This window comes from Nansenia antarctica (assembly GCF_963989245.1).
Source record: "Nansenia antarctica genome assembly, chromosome: 13".
In the NCBI taxonomy this organism is placed as follows: Eukaryota; Metazoa; Chordata; class Actinopteri; order Argentiniformes; family Microstomatidae; genus Nansenia; species Nansenia antarctica.
This window is the reverse complement of record NC_137683.1, coordinates 20875788-20895384: the sequence shown is the minus strand read 5'-3', so window position 1 is coordinate 20895384 and position 19597 is coordinate 20875788. Positions and strand designations below refer to the sequence as shown.

General features: G+C 48.0%; 1 protein-coding gene across 1 annotated transcript; it reads left to right on the top strand.

The window, feature by feature from the left end:
• Positions 1–935: 935 nt before the first annotated feature.
• Positions 936–12181, top strand: syt4 (synaptotagmin IV; the record flags this gene model as incomplete). The annotated part of the gene is made up of 4 exons (XM_080543760.1): positions 936–972; positions 3828–4744; positions 10724–10844; positions 11859–12181. 4 exons carry the CDS (start codon positions 936–938, stop codon positions 12179–12181), a joined length of 1398 nt encoding a protein of 465 aa, XP_080399886.1.
• Positions 12182–19597: the final 7416 nt, after the last annotated feature.

Genomic DNA, 19597 nt, shown 5'->3' with positions numbered 1-19597 from the left:
GGTGGTAGCTTAACCAGGGGGTAGGCTCCTAACGCATATCCTCCAAGGGAAATCCTTTCATCAATTGTAGAAAGAGCCATAGGTTTACGATATCTGATTGGTTGTAAGGTGAGTGAGTGCCCCCCACCCCCCCCACACTGTCAGAGTCACCTGCTAGTGTTCCATGGGAGGAGAGGCTCATAAGGCCCGTCTCGTCTCAGAGAGGGTGGTAACCTATATATACACCTATATATAGATATGAGGGTGACCAATAGGTCTGGGGAAAAAAACACTGCACTCAGACACACATACACACACACACACACACACACACATACACACACACACACACACACACACACAATCACACGCACACACACACACACACACACACACACACACACACGGGTCTGAATGCTCCTTTCATAAGTAAGCGGTCAGTCAGGGACATTGACGGGCTTGTTGCGCCGTTTCACCGAGGCAGTGATTTCAGAGCGAGTCTTCGTCACAACTGCGTCAGCAGGCAGGGGGCTGGGAGAGAGAAGGGTGAGGGAGGGGGCTGGGAGAGAGAAGGGTGAGGGAGGGGGCTGGGAGAGAGAAGGGTGAGGGAGGGGGTGAGGAGTGAGGAGTGAGGGGGGAGAGGGGTGGTGCCGCCCCAGAGACGCTCATAGCGCAGAGTAACAAACACGAGCAGGGTGCGACACGCGCTGGGAAGAGAAAAGATACACAGTGTGAACACGTCTTCTGAAAAGAACACTGCGTTTATCAATAATTGAAAAGAAAACAAACCTATTCATAATTGATCACTGTCAAAAACAACGAGCTATTCGCTGTCGCAGAGATTACGTTGAGATACGGAGAGACTGATTTCGAGTGGAGTGCGAGGAGCGCTGGAATAAAGCAGAAGAATAAGCGACGCCGTTTCAGCACCTTGGACAGCGCTAGGGAGCGCAAACATGGCTCCGATGGTGGCTGGGGAGGAAACGCAGTTCGGTGAGTAAAGAGCTGGAGTTCATTGGGTGCAAATATGGTGAATCCTGCCTCAAAATAAACCCAAAATGGAATAAAAGAAATATTTTATTATAGTAAAATCATATGAGGCTTGTGTGAGTGGGAGGTCGAGGAGGGAGTGAGAGTACTAGCAAAGAAGCACCTGTTTTTGTGTACGTGTGTGTGTGTGTGTGTGTGTGTGTGTGTGTGTGTGTGTTTTGGTCGGTAGTATCCAGCAGGTAAAGGGCTCGCTAGCTACCCAGCCACCCGTCGGTGCGTCCATCTGTCCGTTCCCCGCTATTGGCTATTGTGAATTGCCCCCCCCCCCCCCCCCACACACACACACACACACACATTCTCATATTGCCATGCGCAGACTTGTTGGTATTGTTATTTTATTGTGCTGATTTAAATCATAGCCTGTGCTTCGACGTGGTCCTTAGGAACCAACAAGTCTTCTTGTTTCAGAGGTCTTTGGCTACATAACAGATCTGAGTGGCTCTCACATGTGTGTGTGTGTGTGTGTGTGTGTGTGTGTGTGTGTGTGTGTGTGTGTGTCTGCGTGCGTCCGTGCGTCCGTGTCTGAGTGCAGTTCCAATGGGTCCCCTTTACAGACAGATAAAGCACCCCTTCACTGTAGGAAATTTCCAGCATCATCTCCAGAGGACTATATTTTCACTGCGGGAGAATGAGGGCGTATGTGTGACTGAGTGTGTGTGTGTGTCGGGGGGGGGGGGGGGGCGTCAGTGGAGTTGCCTTGGCACACTTTAGATATAAATCTACATTTGGAGGGGTGGGAGGGGGTGCCTACTAATGAAGCGCGAATGAACAACTATTACTATCAACTGTGATGATAATTTGGGATGTATATATAGGCCTAGTACTATGACAGTCGACTAATACGGCTTTTTCGCTTTGTCTTTGTTGTTGTTTTATATCATGTGGTCCTCTGTGGGTCAGTTGGTAGAGAATGGCACTAACAACGCTTAGGTTGGGGGTTCAATTCTCGCTGGGATTATATATACTGAAAAATGTGTGCACGCACTGCAATGTAGGTAGCTTTGGATAAAACCATCAACTAAATGGTGTATGTTATATAATAATAAGAACAACAACAATAACAACAACAATATAATAATAATTATTATTATTATTATTAACAACAATAATAACAATAACAACACTAATAATAATAACAATAACAATAATAATAATAATAATAATAATTCTTATTATTATATATCAGCCTGAAACAAGGCATCAGAAGACATCTGTTCCCTTCTTATAGCCTTAAATCCCTAATTATAGACCTCCTCTATGCTGCTGGCCTGTAAACTATCTTCCACCGTAGACTAAAGACCCATCTCTTCAGGCTACATCTTGACCATCCCTCCTAAAGACCTCTTCACCCCCCACTACCCCCCTGTACAGTTTTTCTACTTTAAATACAAAGAAAATAAGTAATTCTTCCTTCTTCTAGCATTGTGACTGCTAGTGGCCCCTGGTCCTAGCATAGAATTGTTTTTACTATGATGACTGATGGATAGATGATTCACTTACTTAGACACATCTCTTTGTTGTAAGTCACTTTGGATAAAGGCGTCTGCTAAATAAAATAAAAAAGTAAATGTAACGTTTTTACCGTGGTTGCGTGGCAACAAACGCATCTCATAAAAGATAAAGCGCCCCTGTGCTGTAGATCTATCAAATCCCCCAAAAACTAAACTAATCCAGCCTCATTGATATAGCACATTTGGGTAGTGATGGCGTAGTGTATAGTGATTTGGACTGGTGATCAGAAGGTCATGAGTTCAAATCCCATCTGGGAACACCACCACTAGTGTGCCCTTGTGTTACTCCACGGAGACTGTCCTTGTAATATCTAATTGCAAGTCGCTTTGGATAAAAGCATCTGCTAAATGGTTAATATGTAATATATGTAACACATTTCTGTATGTCATTGCAATGCGTGGATGAGTCTATGATATTGACAAGTTCAAGTTTATTTTTACGTCACATTATTACACAAGTGTAAGATAGTAAAATTCTTAGGCTTCGGTTCCTGACATTGCAGCATAAGACATAAGGCAATAGGCATAATTCAAGATTTAAAAAAAAGCGACAGTAGTACATGGCATAAGTAACAAAAATAATAAGACAGGATCCTAGGTCAGTTCATGTGCATCCTGCTACAGCAGCCTGCCATGTGTTGGCCTTGATCAGCCTGTCATCAGAGTGAGTCATTAGAGATGACGCTGTTGTCCTCGGGCTGAGTCAGACAGGAGTGCGTCAGTCCGTCAGTCAGACAGAGGGACTAGGTTTTCCGACGCAACAGCAGCAGCACCGCCAGGGGAGGCTGGTGGAGGTAGACATCGGAGGACCGCCTCATTGTAATGCACAGGACGGAGTCAGGAGGGGTGTCACCCACGCATGCATTACAAGGAGCCCGTCCTCCGATTTCTACCTCCATCAGCCTCAGTCAGTTCAAAATCACAGGCCAGACTGAATCGTTTAAAAAAATCGGTGATTGTTGGCCTGAGTCAGCCTACAGGTTCAGATGGGCAGGCTGTGCTATAAACAATAGCCTAACCGTAGACCCCTAAAAACCAGGCCAGAGACCCCTAAAATCCAGGCCAGAGGAAGCCACAACATCAGAGGAACACTCTGACTGGGCGGAGGAGATGACACAATGCTCTCTCTCTCTCTCTCTCTCTCACACACACACACACACACACACACACACACACACACACACACACACACAGGTACTGGTAAACAGAACTGATATGATGATTTACTCACATGTTGCTTATTTTTGTTTGTCTCCTTCCCTCCCCTCCCTCCCTCTCTCGCTGTAGCGGAGGTGCCAGTGAGCGTTGCCGTGGTGAGTGTGTTCGGCCTGGTCTTCAGTGTCTCCATCTTTGCCTGGATCTGCTGCCAGAGGAAGAACACCAAGACCCAGAAGACACCGCCCTACAAGTTCGTGCACATGCTCAAAGGTGTCGACATCTACCCGGAGAGCCTCAGCGGCAAAAAGAAGTTTGCCGCCGCCACTGTCACCGACAGCAAGACAGACGTGAACGGGAACTGCAACACCACCCCCAGTCCAACAGGGGGCAGACCATCGCTCCATCTGGACCTGGAGAAACGAGACCTGAACGGGAACTTCACCAAACCACCCAACTCCAACTCCGGCTCCGGCTCCGGCTCCCAGACCAAGGTCCGCAGCTCCCCAGACCTGGACCTGCCCTCCCCCCATCCCGGCTTCACCCAACAAGGGGGGAAGGAACTGGCCCTCACCCTGGCCTCCCCATCCAGCACCCTCTCCAGCCAGGCCCCCACCCCGGCGGTGGACAAGCCCCAGGAGAGGGAACGTGACGGCCGGCTGGGCACCCTCTTCTTCTCCCTGGAGTATAACTCGGAGAAGAAGGCCTTCGTGGTCCACATCAAGGAGGCCCACGGCCTGACGCCCACCGACGAGCAGTCGCTGACCTCCGACCCCTACATCAAGCTGACCCTGCTGCCCGAGAAGAAGCACCGTGTCAAGACCCGCGTGCTGAGGAAGACCCTGGACCCGGCCTTCGACGAGACGTTCAGCTTCTACGGCATCTCCATGGCCCGGGTGTCGGAGCTGTCGCTCCACTTCATGGTGCTGAGTTTCGACAGGTTCTCCCGCGACGAGGTCATCGGGGAGACCCTCGTGCCGTTGGCCGGGATCGACCTGTCCGAAGGGCGTGTCCTCATGAGCCGCGAGATCATCAAGAAGAACGTCAGGGTAAGAGAAGCTCCCCCTGCTTTGCTCTTCTACTTCATCATCATCATCATCATCATCAATCGATTAGATTGGATTAGATCAAATGTTATTGTCATTGCAGAATCCAAGTACTATACAACAAAATGCAGTTTAGCATCTGGAAATAGTAATATAAGAACATGATCTAAAAAAACATGACGATGATAGTGATAGGTACGGTAAGGCATGTACGCTGGTTTAGGCGTATATACAGTTATGAGCTATGTACAGTTAAAGTATCATCGTCATCATCATCATCATCATCATCATCATCATCCTCATCCTCATCCTCATCCTCATCATCATCATTGTCATCATCATCATCATCATCATCAACACCACCATCTCCATAACTCTCAACTCTTCCGGCTCTTCTTTCAACCAGGGCACGCAGGAAACTGTCTGTCTGTGTTAGCTCTACGGCGTCACGACTAGGGTATAAAAAGCTGTGTTCTGATGAGGATGGCGTGTTCTTATGAGAGGACAGCTCAGTCCCGGTGGGGGGACTTGTCTACAGTAATATGATAACATATTACACATATTAATACAGCCTCCCGTAGTTAGGATGCAACAATAAGAGCAGGCCTACTGTGACATGGCCCTGCAGTCCATTAGTGCTATCAGGTAACAGCAGTATTACCAGACCTCGTAAGGCGGAGTCATTATAGATCTCTACTGATATCTGAGCATCAGTTGTGTGTGTGTGTGTGTGTGTGTGCCAGCAGTCATTTGAGAGAATTTATACATCTACGAACCCAGAGACCATTTGCACCAAATTGGTTTTGTGTACTGGAATGGGCTGTGTCTGTCTGCAGTGGTGTACAGACTACAGACAGATTAGTAGTAGTACTATAATAGGGGTAGTAGTGTTAGATTGGGGGGCTGGAGGTGAGAAGAGGTGGGGGGTGGAGGGTGGTCTGTGTCTGTGTCTGTCTGCAGGCTTATAGAGACAAAGGTATTGGAGGCTGGTGGAGGTAGAAATAGTAGTACAATGAGTAAATGGGTGTGGTTGACAGAGAAAGTGTTTGGTCTGAGGAGCGGTGGGGCTGTGGAGTTGGGCTGTGTCTGTCTGCAGGGCTATAGAGACAAATTAGAACTAGTAGTACACTGAGGAAATGGGTGGGGTTGACAGGGAAAGTGTTTGGTCTAAGGGGGGGGGGGCTGTGGCTGGGGGGGGGGGCTGTGGCTGTGTCTGTCTGCAGGGCTATAGAGACAAAGATATTAGTACTAGTAGTAGTACAATGAGGAAATGGGTGGGGTTGACAAAGTGTTTGGTCTGAGGGGCGGGGGGTGGGGTGGGGAGGGGGGGGAGGAATATGGAGTTGGGCTGGGTCTCTTCCTCGGTTCCTTTGTTGCTCTATTGTAGTTCTGCTGCTACAGTGTTGAACGGACTGAGAAGCGATAGCTTCTTTATCGCACTGAGAAATGCAACCCAGAGTGTTCGGTTAGTGAAAGGGTTCTCCTGTTCTGTGTCATTGTAGTGGTCGTGGCTCTGAAGGCAATAATACAGTACATTTATATCAGGTGAGGCTGGTGGAGGTAGAAATCGGAGGACGGACTCAGTGTAACACATGGAATGGATGAGGAATGCTACGATGAGCCCGTCCTCCGATTTCTATCCCCACCAGCCTCCACGAATGAACATGGTGATGGCATTGCGATTAGGTCTGTAGTTATTCTAAGCTGAGACAATGGATGTTTGTACATCCAATACATTTATGATAATACAAATCATGAATGGGAAAAAAAGACAATGGTAAGACAATAGTGCAGGATCCAGAGTGTGTGTTGTGTTCTAGACACGGGGCGGGTGGTTGTGTGTGAGTGTGTGTGAGTGTGTGTGTGTGTGTGTGTGTGTGTGTGTGTGTCTGTGTTTGTCATAGTTTTTATTTTGATTGTTGTAAAGAGACAGAGACAGACAGGGAGAGAGAGAGAGAGAGAGAGAGAGACAGAGACAGAAAGGGAGAGAGAGAGAGAGACAAACAGGGAGAGAGAAAGAGACAGAGAGACAGAGAGACAGAGAGACAGACAGACAGAGAGAGAGAGAGAGAGAGAGACAGACAGAGAGAGACAGGGAGAGAGAGACAGACAGAGAGAGACAGGGAGAGAGAGAGAGACAGAGACAGACAGGGACAGAGAGAGAGAGAGAGACAGATAGACAGAGACAGACAGGGAGAGAGAGAGAGAGAGACAGAGACAGACAGGGAGAGAGAGAGAGAGAGAGAGAGAGAGAGAGAGAGAGAGAGAGAGAGAGAGAGACAGAGACAGAGAGGCAGAAACAGAGCCCAGTCTGTCCAGTGTAACAGAGGAGGGTGTTGGTTCTCTTTGTAGTGTGACCTCTGTGTGGCTGGGTTAGTCTCTCAGGAGTATATGCATGTCGTCTGAGAGCAGAAGGGGCTGTGTCTGTGTGTGTGTGTGTGTGTGCGTGTGTGCGTGCAAGCGCCTGTGTGTGCATGTGTGTGTGCATGCGTGTGTGTGTGCGTACAAGCGTGCGTGTGTGCGTGTGTGTTCCCGCTGCGGCACCAGAGTAGATCAATATCCTGTGGGCTGAGTGTGTGTGTGTGTGTGTGTGTGTGCGTGTGTGTGTGTGGCAGCAGTAGCCAGCGCCCCTCTCTCTGGCTAGGGCCCCCTGGGGACAAGTCACACAGCACAGCGGAGGCAGGAAATGGCTTCTGTGTGTGTGTGTTGTGAGTGTGTGCGCTTGTGTGTGCGCTTGTGTGTGCGCTTGTGTGTGTGTGTGTGTGTGTGTGTGTGTGTGTGTGTGTGTGTGTGCGTTGGCAGTCATTTGAGAGAATTCATACAATCTACGATCCAAGAAACCATTTGCAGCTAATGGTGTTTTCAGATTTGTAGAGGACTTTGATCCCAAGTGCATGTGTAGCTACGGTATCTCTCTGCTTCATGCTACAGCAGAAATAGTATACTGTATATACTATTGGAGTAACTATAAATAGACCATATACAGTAACGGATGCTTTTAAACAACAGATTGGAATCTATTTCTTTGTTAGTACAGTTTAGTTCCAGCTTTCTCTCCTCTTTCTCTCTCCATCCATCCCATATCTCTCCATCCCCTATCTCTCCATCCCCTATCTCTCCATCCAATCAGATGTATATTTGTGTCTAAATATGTCTATATTTATTTTGTTTGGGATTTTATTTTTTTATTCTTTATATAATATTTAATATATATAATAATATTATAGATGCCTCCCTGCCTGCCTGCCTGCAGGTCGGTCGGTCGGTCAATCAGTCTGTCTGTCTATCTATCTTTGTCTTTGTTTTTACACCCATTGATACGAATGTATCTATTCATGTATTTATTTATCATTTAGCAATTTAGTTGACAGGGACAGTTTACACTGTAAATGTGAATTCTAGAATGCTAATTTACATCCAAGCAGAAATGCCTTATTTTTTGCGACGCACACCATATGCTCCGCCCCTATCACTATATTCTATATGCCCCGCCCCTATCACTATATTCTATATGCCCCGCCCCTATCACTATATTCTATATGCCCCGCCCCTATCACTATATTCTATATACCCCACCCCTATCACTATATTTCATATGCCCCGCCCCTATCACTATATTCCATATGGCCCATCCCTATCACTATATTTCATATGCCCCTATCACTATATTCCATATATGCCCCACCCCTATCACTATATTCCATATGCCCCGCCCCTATCACTGTATTCCATATGCCCCGCCCCTATCACTGTATTTCATATGCCCCGCCCCTATCACTATATTCCATATGCCCCACCCCTATCACTATATTCCATATGCCCCACCCCTATCACTATATTCCATATGCCCCGCCCCTATCACTGTATTCCATATGCCCCACCCCTATCACTATATTCCATATGCCCCGCCCCTATCACTATATTCCATATGCCCCACCCCTATCACTATATTCTATATGCCCCGCCCCTATCACTGTATTCCATATGCCCCGCCCCTATCACTGTATTCCATATGCCCCGCCCCTATCACTGTATTTCATATGCCCCGCCCCTATCACTATATTCCATATGCCCCGCCCCTATCACTATATTCCATATGCCCCACCCCTATCACTATATTCTATATGCCCCGCCCCTATCACTGTATTCCATATGCCCCGCCCCTATCACTGTATTTCATATGCCCCGCCCCTATCACTATATTCCATATGCCCCACCCCTATCACTATATTTCATATGCCCCGCCCCTATCCCTATATTCCATATGCCCCACCCCTATCACTATATTCCATATGCCCCGCCCCTATCACTATATTCCATATGCCCCACCCCTATCACTATATTCCATATGCCCCGCCCCTATCACTATATTCTATATGCCCCGCCCCTATCACTGTATTCCATATGCCCCGCCCCTATCACTATATTCTATATGCCCCGCCCCTATCACTGTATTCCATATGCCCCGCCCCTATCACTATATTCTATATGCCCCGCCCCTATCACTGTATTCCATATGCCCCGCCCCTATCACTATATTCCATATGCCCCACCCCTATCACTATATTCCATATGCCCCACCCCTATCACTATATTCTATATGCCCCGCCCCTATTACTATATTCCATATGCCCCACCCCTATCACTATATTCCATATGCCCCGCCCCTATCACTATATTCTATATGCCCCGCCCCTATTACTATATTCCATATGCCCCACCCCTATCACTATATTCCATATGCCCCACCCCTATCACTATATTCCATATGCCCCGCCCCTATCACTATATTCTATATGCCCCGCCCCTATCACTATATTCCATATGCCCCGCCCCTATCACTATATTCTATATGCCCCGCCCGTATCACTATATTCCATATGCCCCGCTCCTATCACTATATTCCATATGCCCCGCCCCTATCACTATATTCCATATGCCCCGCCCGTATCACTATATTCTACAGGCTGAAATGACATCAGAGCTTTTCCCACACGTCCAGTCCTCAACCAAAATCTCTGTATAAATATATTTTTTCTGGAGGAGATCAAACACGTGAGTCGGATTTGCCGCGAGTCGGGGGGGTGGGGTAATCTGCCGATTTATTGCCATGGTAACGAGGCGTAAAGCCGTGAGACCCTATCACGGACACGGAGCCATTCCGAGGTGTCTGTGTCTGTGTCTGTGTCTGTGCCAGTGCAGCGAAGGCTTCTGGGTAGTGGAGAGGGTGTGAACGTGACAAAGGGGACATCCCAGCTGACACTGATGAACAGTTCATATGAGGAAGACAAGGGGGAGGAAGAACTGACACTGGCACTAGCAGTGGCAGCTGATAATAACGTGACATCATCTCTCCTCAGGATTAACGAGCAAGATGGCGCTCGGTTGCATGATCAAAACTGACTCGTGCGTTCATGTCAAAATAACGCTAAAGCGTTGATTTTTCATAAAGCTGCTCCGCACTGCGGCCTGTATTCATTTGGTCATGTGACTTTTGTTTGACAGCTGTAAAGTGCAAAAAAGCAACATCTGCACATGACCGAAAGCTCGCAATAAACAATGATTTTTTTGTGCAGATTGTCTATTTGATACTCGTCAGCTCCAGCACCTCCAGCTAAGTCTGATCACGGATGAGCGGTGGTATTTTCACTGTTTCGTTTGACAGCTGTAACAAAGTTAGGAGGATTCGCCAACGCTCCGTACGTCCTGAGCGCCCTCTGTCGCTATAACCAACTGCTGAAAGGCGCTGAATTACTTGAGGAACATAACAGTTTATGAGCAGTCAATTTCGATTTTCACAACAATGTCATTGACGATCAAAGAGAGTTACTCTGACGTTTAGATAGTGGCAGAGCCAAGCGGACAAGGTGACACAGGGAGAACCCTGTAGGGTTCATAGATATTAGGTTATGGTGAAAATTTATGGAATTCCGATCTTTGAATGTACTTATCTTTTACTCCCCCCCCCTCCTCCTCTTGTAGCGGAGCGCAGGTCGAGGGGACCTGCTGTTGTCTCTGTGTTACCAGTCCACTACCAGCACCCTGACCGTGGTGGTTCTGAAGGCCCGTCACCTGCCCAAGACCGACAACACCAGAACCTCAGGTAAACCCCCTATCTCTACCCTAGACTAACAACAACAGACACTCAGGTAAACCCCCTATCTCTACCCTAGACTAATAACAACAACAACAACAACAACAACAACAACCACAACAACAACAACAGACACTCAGGTAGACCCCCTACCTCTACACTAGACTAACAACAACAACAACAACATTCACTCAGGTAGACCCCCTACCTCGGCCCTAACAGTAGAATACAAATGTAGCTGAGGTGTTTTGGAATCGCTCTCTCGTGAGGAGTAGCCCCGCCTGGAAAAAACTAAACGACTTTGAGAAGAAACAAAAAAGCTTGTGCGCTCAACTGGGTAACAACAGTAGAGGTAAAGAACACAGGGTATACGAGGTGCTCTCTGAATAGGGTTCTCACCTTGAAAACCAACTGCCACTTGGAGAACAAACTGCCACTGTTTTCCTCTTTGTTTTCCAAGTGACGAGTCAACCACCCTTCACGACTCCTTACAGAGGTCATTCGCGAGGCTGCAGTGATTTCATCCAGTGATTCAGCCCACTTACTGTTATATGGGTCATAACGACACGCACGCACACATGCACGCACACACGCACGCACACACGCACACCACACACGCACACCACACACGCACACACCACACGCACACACCACACGCACACACACACACACACACACACACACAGCAGGCTAAAGTAATTCTATCCTGCTGTACCAGGACTACTGTGGAGGCAGAGAAAGTGTCAGCGGAGAGCAGAATGTGTTTACTCTGTTCCCCTCCCAGCAGCCTCCATCACCCTAACCCTGTATCCACCGCACCATCGATCCAACACCACAACCATGGGATATTTTCAGACTTGGGCTGCCATATTAATTCTCTTTCTCTCTCTCTCTCTCTCTCTCTCTCTCTCTCTCTTCTCCGCTATCAACCTCCTTTTCACCTCCTTCCCTCTCTTCTCCGCACTCCCACCCCCCCTCTCTCCACCCTTCCCCTATCCGCCCCCCCCACCCCCCCCTCTCCAGAACCCTACGTCAAGGTCAACTTCTTCCAGGGGAAGAAGCGCGTGTGTAAGAAGAAGACCCACGTGAAGAAGAGCTCCCCCAACCCCGTGTTCAACGAGCTGTTCGTGTTCGACGTGCCGTCGGAGGAGGGCCTGAGAGACGCCAGCGTGGAGCTGCTGCTGCTGGACTCAGAGCGGGGGGGGGACACCCGCTCCCCCAACCCCGTCCTCGGGCGCTTGGTCCTGGGCACCTCCGCCGCCGGGACCCCCGGGGAGCACTGGAGGGAGATCTGCGACCACCCCCGCCGCCAGATCGCTAAGTGGCACGCGCTGGCCGAGGACTAGCCGCGCGGAGGCTCCGACTATGGCTGCCGCCCAACCCTACACCCCCCCCCCCCCCCCCCCCCAAACGCACGAGAACCCGGCCGACGTCGCCGTGGCGATGGGCCATGCTGAGTAACCGCCGAATACCGATAGACCGACCGACCGACCGACCGATTCCCAAGGAACTGTTAGTGAGGGGGGAAGGGGGTGTGTGGGAGGGGGGGATGGGGGGAGGAGGGGATGGGGGGAGGGAAGGGGGGATGGGTGGGATGCTTGGGGTTTGGGAATTGGGGGGGGGTCATTATAAGTGATGTCATTAATCTGTCAAATCAATCAGTCAGTTGATCCATGGGATCGATCATTCATGTTGTTGGGGTTGTCGGGGCGGGAGACAGAGTTTTCCTGATGGCTTACACACGATTTCCAAAGACACCGTGTCACTGAACGACCCAGTAACGCAACTCTCTCCATGGCAACAGCCGATTGTCACGGCAACCGCGTGCAGTGCAGAATGTTACGTCGCTATCACCATACCTGTTCTACTATTGTTACTAAAAAATATTACTCTGTCGTATAAAAAAAAAAAAAGAGAACTAAACCTGTTAATATTACTGCTGTATAAAAAAAGATGTGGATTATCAAACTTTATTTTATAAAAATGCTATCTTTTATTTATCAAATGTTTTGATTTCTTTCTTTTTTTTCATTTAATTTCCTTTTTGTACTCTTCCCTGTTGATTTCCTGAGTATGTTTTTGTAAGTAAAAGTATCTCATGTTTCATTACATCAGTTGGGGACAGAAGCCTAAATTAGGTGGAGAACTTGAGTGCGTTGAGGACATTGTGTGTGTGTGTGTGTGCGTACATGTGTGCGTGTGTGTGCATGCATGCGTGTGTGTGTGTATGTGTAGTTCAGAGGGGATGAGAGACAGATACTGGATATGTTCTGTCTTCTTTACTGTGAGCACAAAGACAGCCTGAAATGTACATGTACCTTATTATATACAACATGGCAAGTTCTGAGAAAAAAAACATCCAAAGAGTGTGTGTGTTTATTGAAGCTGCATTGCAGGCATTGCGTACACATCCTCACATGAACAAGTGTGTGTGTGTGTGTGTGTGTGTGTGTGCATGTGTGCATGTGTGTGTGTGTTACATTCTCAAATACCAACACACAGGTGTGACTGATGTACAGCACTCACACCACGTACACAGTGAACTCCATAGCCCAGTGTACCTGATCAGAGGAAGCAGCAGAACTCCAGAATAGGATGACGGCTCCTTCCTGTCCTTAGAACACCGTGGCAATGACATCACTCCCTCTGCTGAGATGATGTCATGGCTGAATGGCGATGGTCAGCGAGGCACTCTGAGATGATGTCATGGCTGAATTTAATATCAGCTAAGTGCCTCTGTGTGGGGGTGACTCACTGCCTGTCTCTCTGTCTCTCTCTCTCCCCCCCCTCTCTCTCTTTCCCCCTCTTTCTCTCCGTCTCTCTCTCTGTCTCTCCTCCCCCCTCTCTCTCTCTGTCTCTCCCCCTCCCTCCCCCTCAGCTAATCGTGTCTGTGTGGGTGGAGGAGTTGGCACAGCTCAACGTTTGCTCTCTTCCTCTCCTCCACCCATCTCTCTCTCTCTCTCTCCTCCCCACTCTATATCTGTCTCTCCCTCCCCCCTCTATATCTCTCTTGATCTCTCTCTACCCCCCCTCTCTATCTCTTCTTCTGCCCCCCCCCTCTATCTGTCCCTCCCCTGTTCTCTCTCTCTCCCTCCCCCCTTCTCACTATCTCTCCATCTCCTCCCTGTTTCTCAGCTAAGTGCTTCTGTGTGGAGGGAGGAGTTGGCACTCACGTTTGCTCTCTCTCACTCTCCTCCACCCCAAGTCTCTCCCTCTCTCTCTCTCTGCCTCTCTCTGTTTCTCCCTCTCCTCCACTCTCTATCTCTCTCTCTCTCTCTATCTCTCTCTCTGTGTCTAGTCTTAGCTGCTGTTAGATCATCAGTGTATGTGTTCCATCCTGGTACCGCTGGAGTTCCAGAACGTTCTCTCCTCCTCAGGTTCTGAACCTGATCCAGGGATGAGGCAGGGTTCTATTCTAGAAGCACTGTGTCATCTGTGTGATGTCATCGACCGAGTTCCACTAGGCTCTGAGATTCACTGTCGCTGGCGAGGCAGGCATCGCACGTACGCACGCACTCACACACACACACACACACACACATACTGGATGTGTAGTGTAAGAGATTTCCTTAATTTCTTAAAGAATTATCTTACATATGCCTGCCATTTTGCCCTCCCAAGTGTGTGTGTGTGTGTGTGTCTGTGTGTGTGTCTGTGCGTGCGTGCGCATTTCTGTGGGTGTGTGAGTGTGTGTGTGTGCACCAGGCTGTAACTGTGTGAAGATGATGGATCCTCACAGCTCAGATAATCTAATTACACCTGACATGGTCTGGCATGCCTCTGCAACTGTCTATCACATTACTGTCACCAACCGCAGGGAAGACTTGACACACACACACACACACACACACTCACACACATACACACACATACAGTATACAAACATGACAAACACGCACACATGCACACACACACACACACATACACACACACACACACACACACAGAGTAACATCTATCTGCAATCAGAGAAAACATCATGTCATCCTGAGAGAGAGAGAGAGAGAGAGAGAGAGAGAGAGAGAGAGAGAGAGAGAGAGAGAGAGAGAGCTAGGAGGAGAGTGTGAGTGTGTATGTAAATGTCTGAGTGACTCACACAGAGACTGGAGCTGGACAGATTTATTGCCGGAACTGGACACAGAATACATGGGGGCGGAATCAGACTGTGTGTGTGTGTCTTTGTATGTGTGTGTGTGTGTGTGTGTGTGTGTGTGTGCACCTCAAACTCCTAATAAGGAATTACAGTCAGTCGAAAGATATTTTATTCCCCATTATTGTAGTCCCAATCATTTGCATCATGTCATGCCATTACAGCTTCATAGACTGAAGTGAACTGTGGCCTATCAAAGACGTTACAGCATTCCAGTGTAGCAGAGGTGGTTTGGAAATCACGCTGTGGTGACGAGGTAGCCCAGCCTGAGGCAGATCCTCTCAAGTGTCGCCCTTCAACCTTCAGGATATCCTGTCAAGTGGTACATTTTTAATTTTGAGCATTTTAATAGTCTAATGGAGCATTTGAATGGAGCATGTGAGTAGTCTTATGGAGCATTTGAATAGTCTAATGGAGAATGTGAATAGTCTTAATGGAGCATGTTAATAGATCCACCTGCATAAAGCCAGAGTTAAACCCCAAGGTTTAAAACCAGCATAAATTCAAGGTGTGTGCATGCGTGGAGTAAAGAACTGGTATAATCAATTCAGAGTTGACATTGTCTGAATGGGTGAATGAGAGGCCGTTGTAAAGCGCTTTGGAATATGGCGTTATATAAGTACAGGTTCTGAGTCCCAGAGGCAGGTACGTTGCTGCTTCCCTCCTCAGCACTGCATATCAGACATGTCATGACAATGCATATTGAGACCTTGGAGAGAGCTGTGTGAGTGTGTGTGTGTGTGTGTGTGTGTGTGTGTGTGTCCACTCTATTGTTTATGGGCCAGAATCACAATGAAGGAGCAGAGGAAATGTCATTTAGCTTGGGTTGTATTTCCCTGCTGGCTGTAGCAAGTTGACCTCTCTAGAGCCCAATACACAGGGCCATAAAGAGACTAGGAGAGTTGGAGCACACACACACACACACGCACGCACGTATACACACACGCAGGCATGCGCACGCACACACACACACACACACACACACACACACACCTATACACACACACACACACACACACACACACCCACACACACACACACACACGCACGCACGCACGTATACACACACGCAGGCATGCGCACGCACACACACACACACACACACACCTATACACACACACACACACCTATACACACACACACACACACACACACACACACAATGTATGAGAGGGGAGGAGGGATGAAGGGATGAAAAGGAGAGGGGAGAGACAGGCTCTGGGAAGGGGGCGATAAGGTCAAATGAGAGGGTTGTTGGAGGGGTGGATAGGGGAAGGGTATATCAATATCTACAAAAGGAGAAATGGGGAATGATAGAGAAAGGGAGAAAGAGGGAGAGAGAATTCCCATTCTGGCCCTCATACTATCATGGCCACCTCATGATTTAATTGGCTCATTCGTCCCCTCCCCTATGCTCTGCAACTGGTCCATAGGTCATTTTCTGCATGTTTTCAGTCAACACACCTGGTAAAATAATGGTAAACAAAAATAAATAAATAAATAAATACAACAATGTAATAAAGTCAGATAGATGTGAGGGTGTTGGAAACAAGTGAACTAAAGAGGAGAGGAGAGAAGGAAGGAGCGAGAGGAAGAGAGAGAGGAAATAAAAAGCGAGGGCAGGCTACTGGAGAGGAAGAAAAGGAAGAACGATACTGCCGTGACAGAGAGATGGAGGCAGTGATAGAGTGAGTGTCAGAGAGCCTGAGATGGATGGAGCAGAGGAGAAATGAAATGATGGGCTGGGGAGATAAGGAGAGGAGGAGAGAATTATTAAAAGAGAGAGAGAGAGATGATGTAGAGAGAGAGGAAGAGAGAGAAAGAGGCAAAAAGTAAGAGAGTTAGATAGAGAAAGAGAGAGAGAAAGAGAGGAAGAGACAGAAAGAAAGAGAGAGAGAGAGAGTGAGAGAGAGAGAGAGAGAGAGAGAGAGAGAGAGAGAGAGAGAGAGAGAGAGAGAGAGAGAGTGAAACTGTGTAGGATGAGAATAGCTGATCACCAGACTGGCTGGCAGGACAGTGCACAGTGCTGGCTGATGAAGGATCAGGGTGTGAACAGACGTTATGAACCCACATAGAATACCGATGCAGCGGAACACAGACATGGAGTGAGTTGGAGAGGATTCTTGGGGTAGTGGTGGACAGGTTGTTGGGGTAGTGGTGGACAGGTTATTGGGGTAGTGGTAGAGAGGTTGTTGGGGTAATGGTGGAGAGGTTATTGGGGTAGTGGTGGAGAGGTTGTTGGGGTAATGGTGGACAGGTTGTTGGGGTAGTGGTGGACAGGTTGTTGGGGTAGTGGTGGACAGGTTGTTGGGGTAGTGGTGGAGAGGTTGTTGGGGTAGTGGTGGACAGGTTGTTGGGGTAGTGGTGGACAGGTTGTTGGGGTAATGGTGGAGAGGTTGTTGGGGTAGTGGTGGAGATGTTGTTGGGGTAGTGGGGGACAGGTTGTTGGGGTAGTGGTGGAGATTCAAGATTCAAGATTCAAGATTGCTTAATTGTCTGTCACAGAGTGACAGAAATTCTCTTTTGACAGGCTTTGTGCAGTTCATGAATACGGTATCCACATTAAAAACACACATAGGTCACATACATACAATAAAAACAGACAGATATAACAGTGTTTAGCAAATGTAGTGCCTATTTAAAAAGTCCAGTCATTTAAAAATAATAGTAAAAAAAACAGTATTATTATTTAAAAAGCTAAAATGTTGTGGTTTAAAAGAAAAACAGTGTGCTTCCTATTTTAAAATGTTCAGGGCGGTGGTTGCAGTGGGAATGAATGATTTGGTGGACAGGTTGTTGGGGTAGTGGTGGAGAGGATGTTGGGGTAGTGGAGCATAGTATTACCACCCAGAGCATATTAGTTAGTAAGTAGCCTTGAGAAGCGATGGTTTAGTTCCATCTTCCAGTTGTTATGTGTCATGTCTAGTTCCATCTTCCAGTTGTTAAGTGTCATGTTTCTCTACCATGTAGTCGGTAGAAACAGTGGGATATACGACCATGGAATGGTTTCAGTTATAATAATACAGGTCATTTACCAGAAGCATTGATGCGAAGCAACTTACAGTACAATGAGTGGATGATTGTTTAATGGATGTTCCTAGTGGGAATTGATCCCACAAACATGTTTTAAAAATATGTTTTTAGGGCAGTTCTGCTTTATTGGGAGAGACAGTTGAGTCTGACAGGAAGGATGGGTGAGAGAGAGGAGGGATGACATGCAGGATATGTCGACGGTCGGAATCGAACCAGGACCCTGCGATTACATGGCTGACGCCTTAGTGTGCTACGCCAGCAAGCGCCCCGTTGATCCCACAACATTAGCATTGCTCGCACGTTGCTCTACCAACTGAGCCACAGAGACCTCTGCCTGTCTCTGTCTTAGAGGATGACAGGGATGTCTGTCCTATTGATTATGGCATGTATCTGTGGTGCCCAGGTGCACCCTGGGATAGAGGAGGTAATCTCTCAGGGGACGAGGTGACTCATGGAGGAAATGACCTTCAAAATGCACTGACAATTAAGGGCCTGCTACAGAGCCCTTTTAATGGATCCCACACACACACACACACACACACACACACACACACACACACACACACACACACAGTCATAACACAGACACTCGTAAATAGTGTTACATTAATTGGGATGAATCAGAATCAAGTACATTGACTAAGTAAGTAAGTGAATTGTCTATGCATCATTCATCATAATCAAAAAATAAAAAATGCTAGGACCAGGGGCCATTGGCAGTCACAATGTTTGTCACAAATTATTTTAAAAAATATTATTACAGTTTTTTACGGTCGCTAAGTCTCAGTGTTCAATACTGAAGTCACAGAGTCACAACTCTTCATACAGTCTGCATTACTTACATGCATGTTGGCCGATCACTTCATTCATGTCTCAAAAGAAGCTCGTTCAACCATACACTGGCAAGTTCACTCAGAAACCATACGCAGTCATTCATAATGAGGCAGAGTGAAGGCAGGGTAAAGGCAGGGTAAAGGCAGGGTAAAGGCAGGGTGAAGGCAGGGTGAAGGCAGGGTAAAGGCAGGGTAAAGGCAGAGTAAAGGCAGAGTGAAGGCAGAGTAAAGGCAGGGTGAAGGCAGGGTAAAGGCAGGGTAAAGGCAGGGTAAAGGCAGGGTAAAGGCAGGGTAAAGACAGAGTAAAGGCAGGGTGAAGGCAGGGTAAAGGCAGGGTAAAGGCAGGGTAAAGGCAGGGTGAAGGCAGGGTAAAGGCAGAGTGAAGGCAGGGTAAAGGCAGCAGTGAAGGCAGGGTAAAGGCAGGATAAAGGCAGGGTAAAGGCAGGGTAAAGGCAGGGTAAAGGCAGAGTAAAGGCAGGGTGAAGGCAGGGTGAAGGCAGAGTAAAGGCAGGGTGAAGGCAGGGTGAAGGCAGGGTAAAGGCAGGGTGAAGGCAGGGTGAAGGCAGGGTAAAGGCAGGGTAAAGGCAGGGTGAAGGCAGGGTGAAGGCAGAGTAAAGGCAGGGTGAAGGCAGAGTAAAGGCAGGGTAAAGGCAGGGTAAAGGCAGGGTAAAGGCAGGGTAAAGGCAGGGTAAAGGCAGGGTGAAGGCAGGGTAAAGGCAGGGTGAAGGCAGAGTAAAGGCAGGATA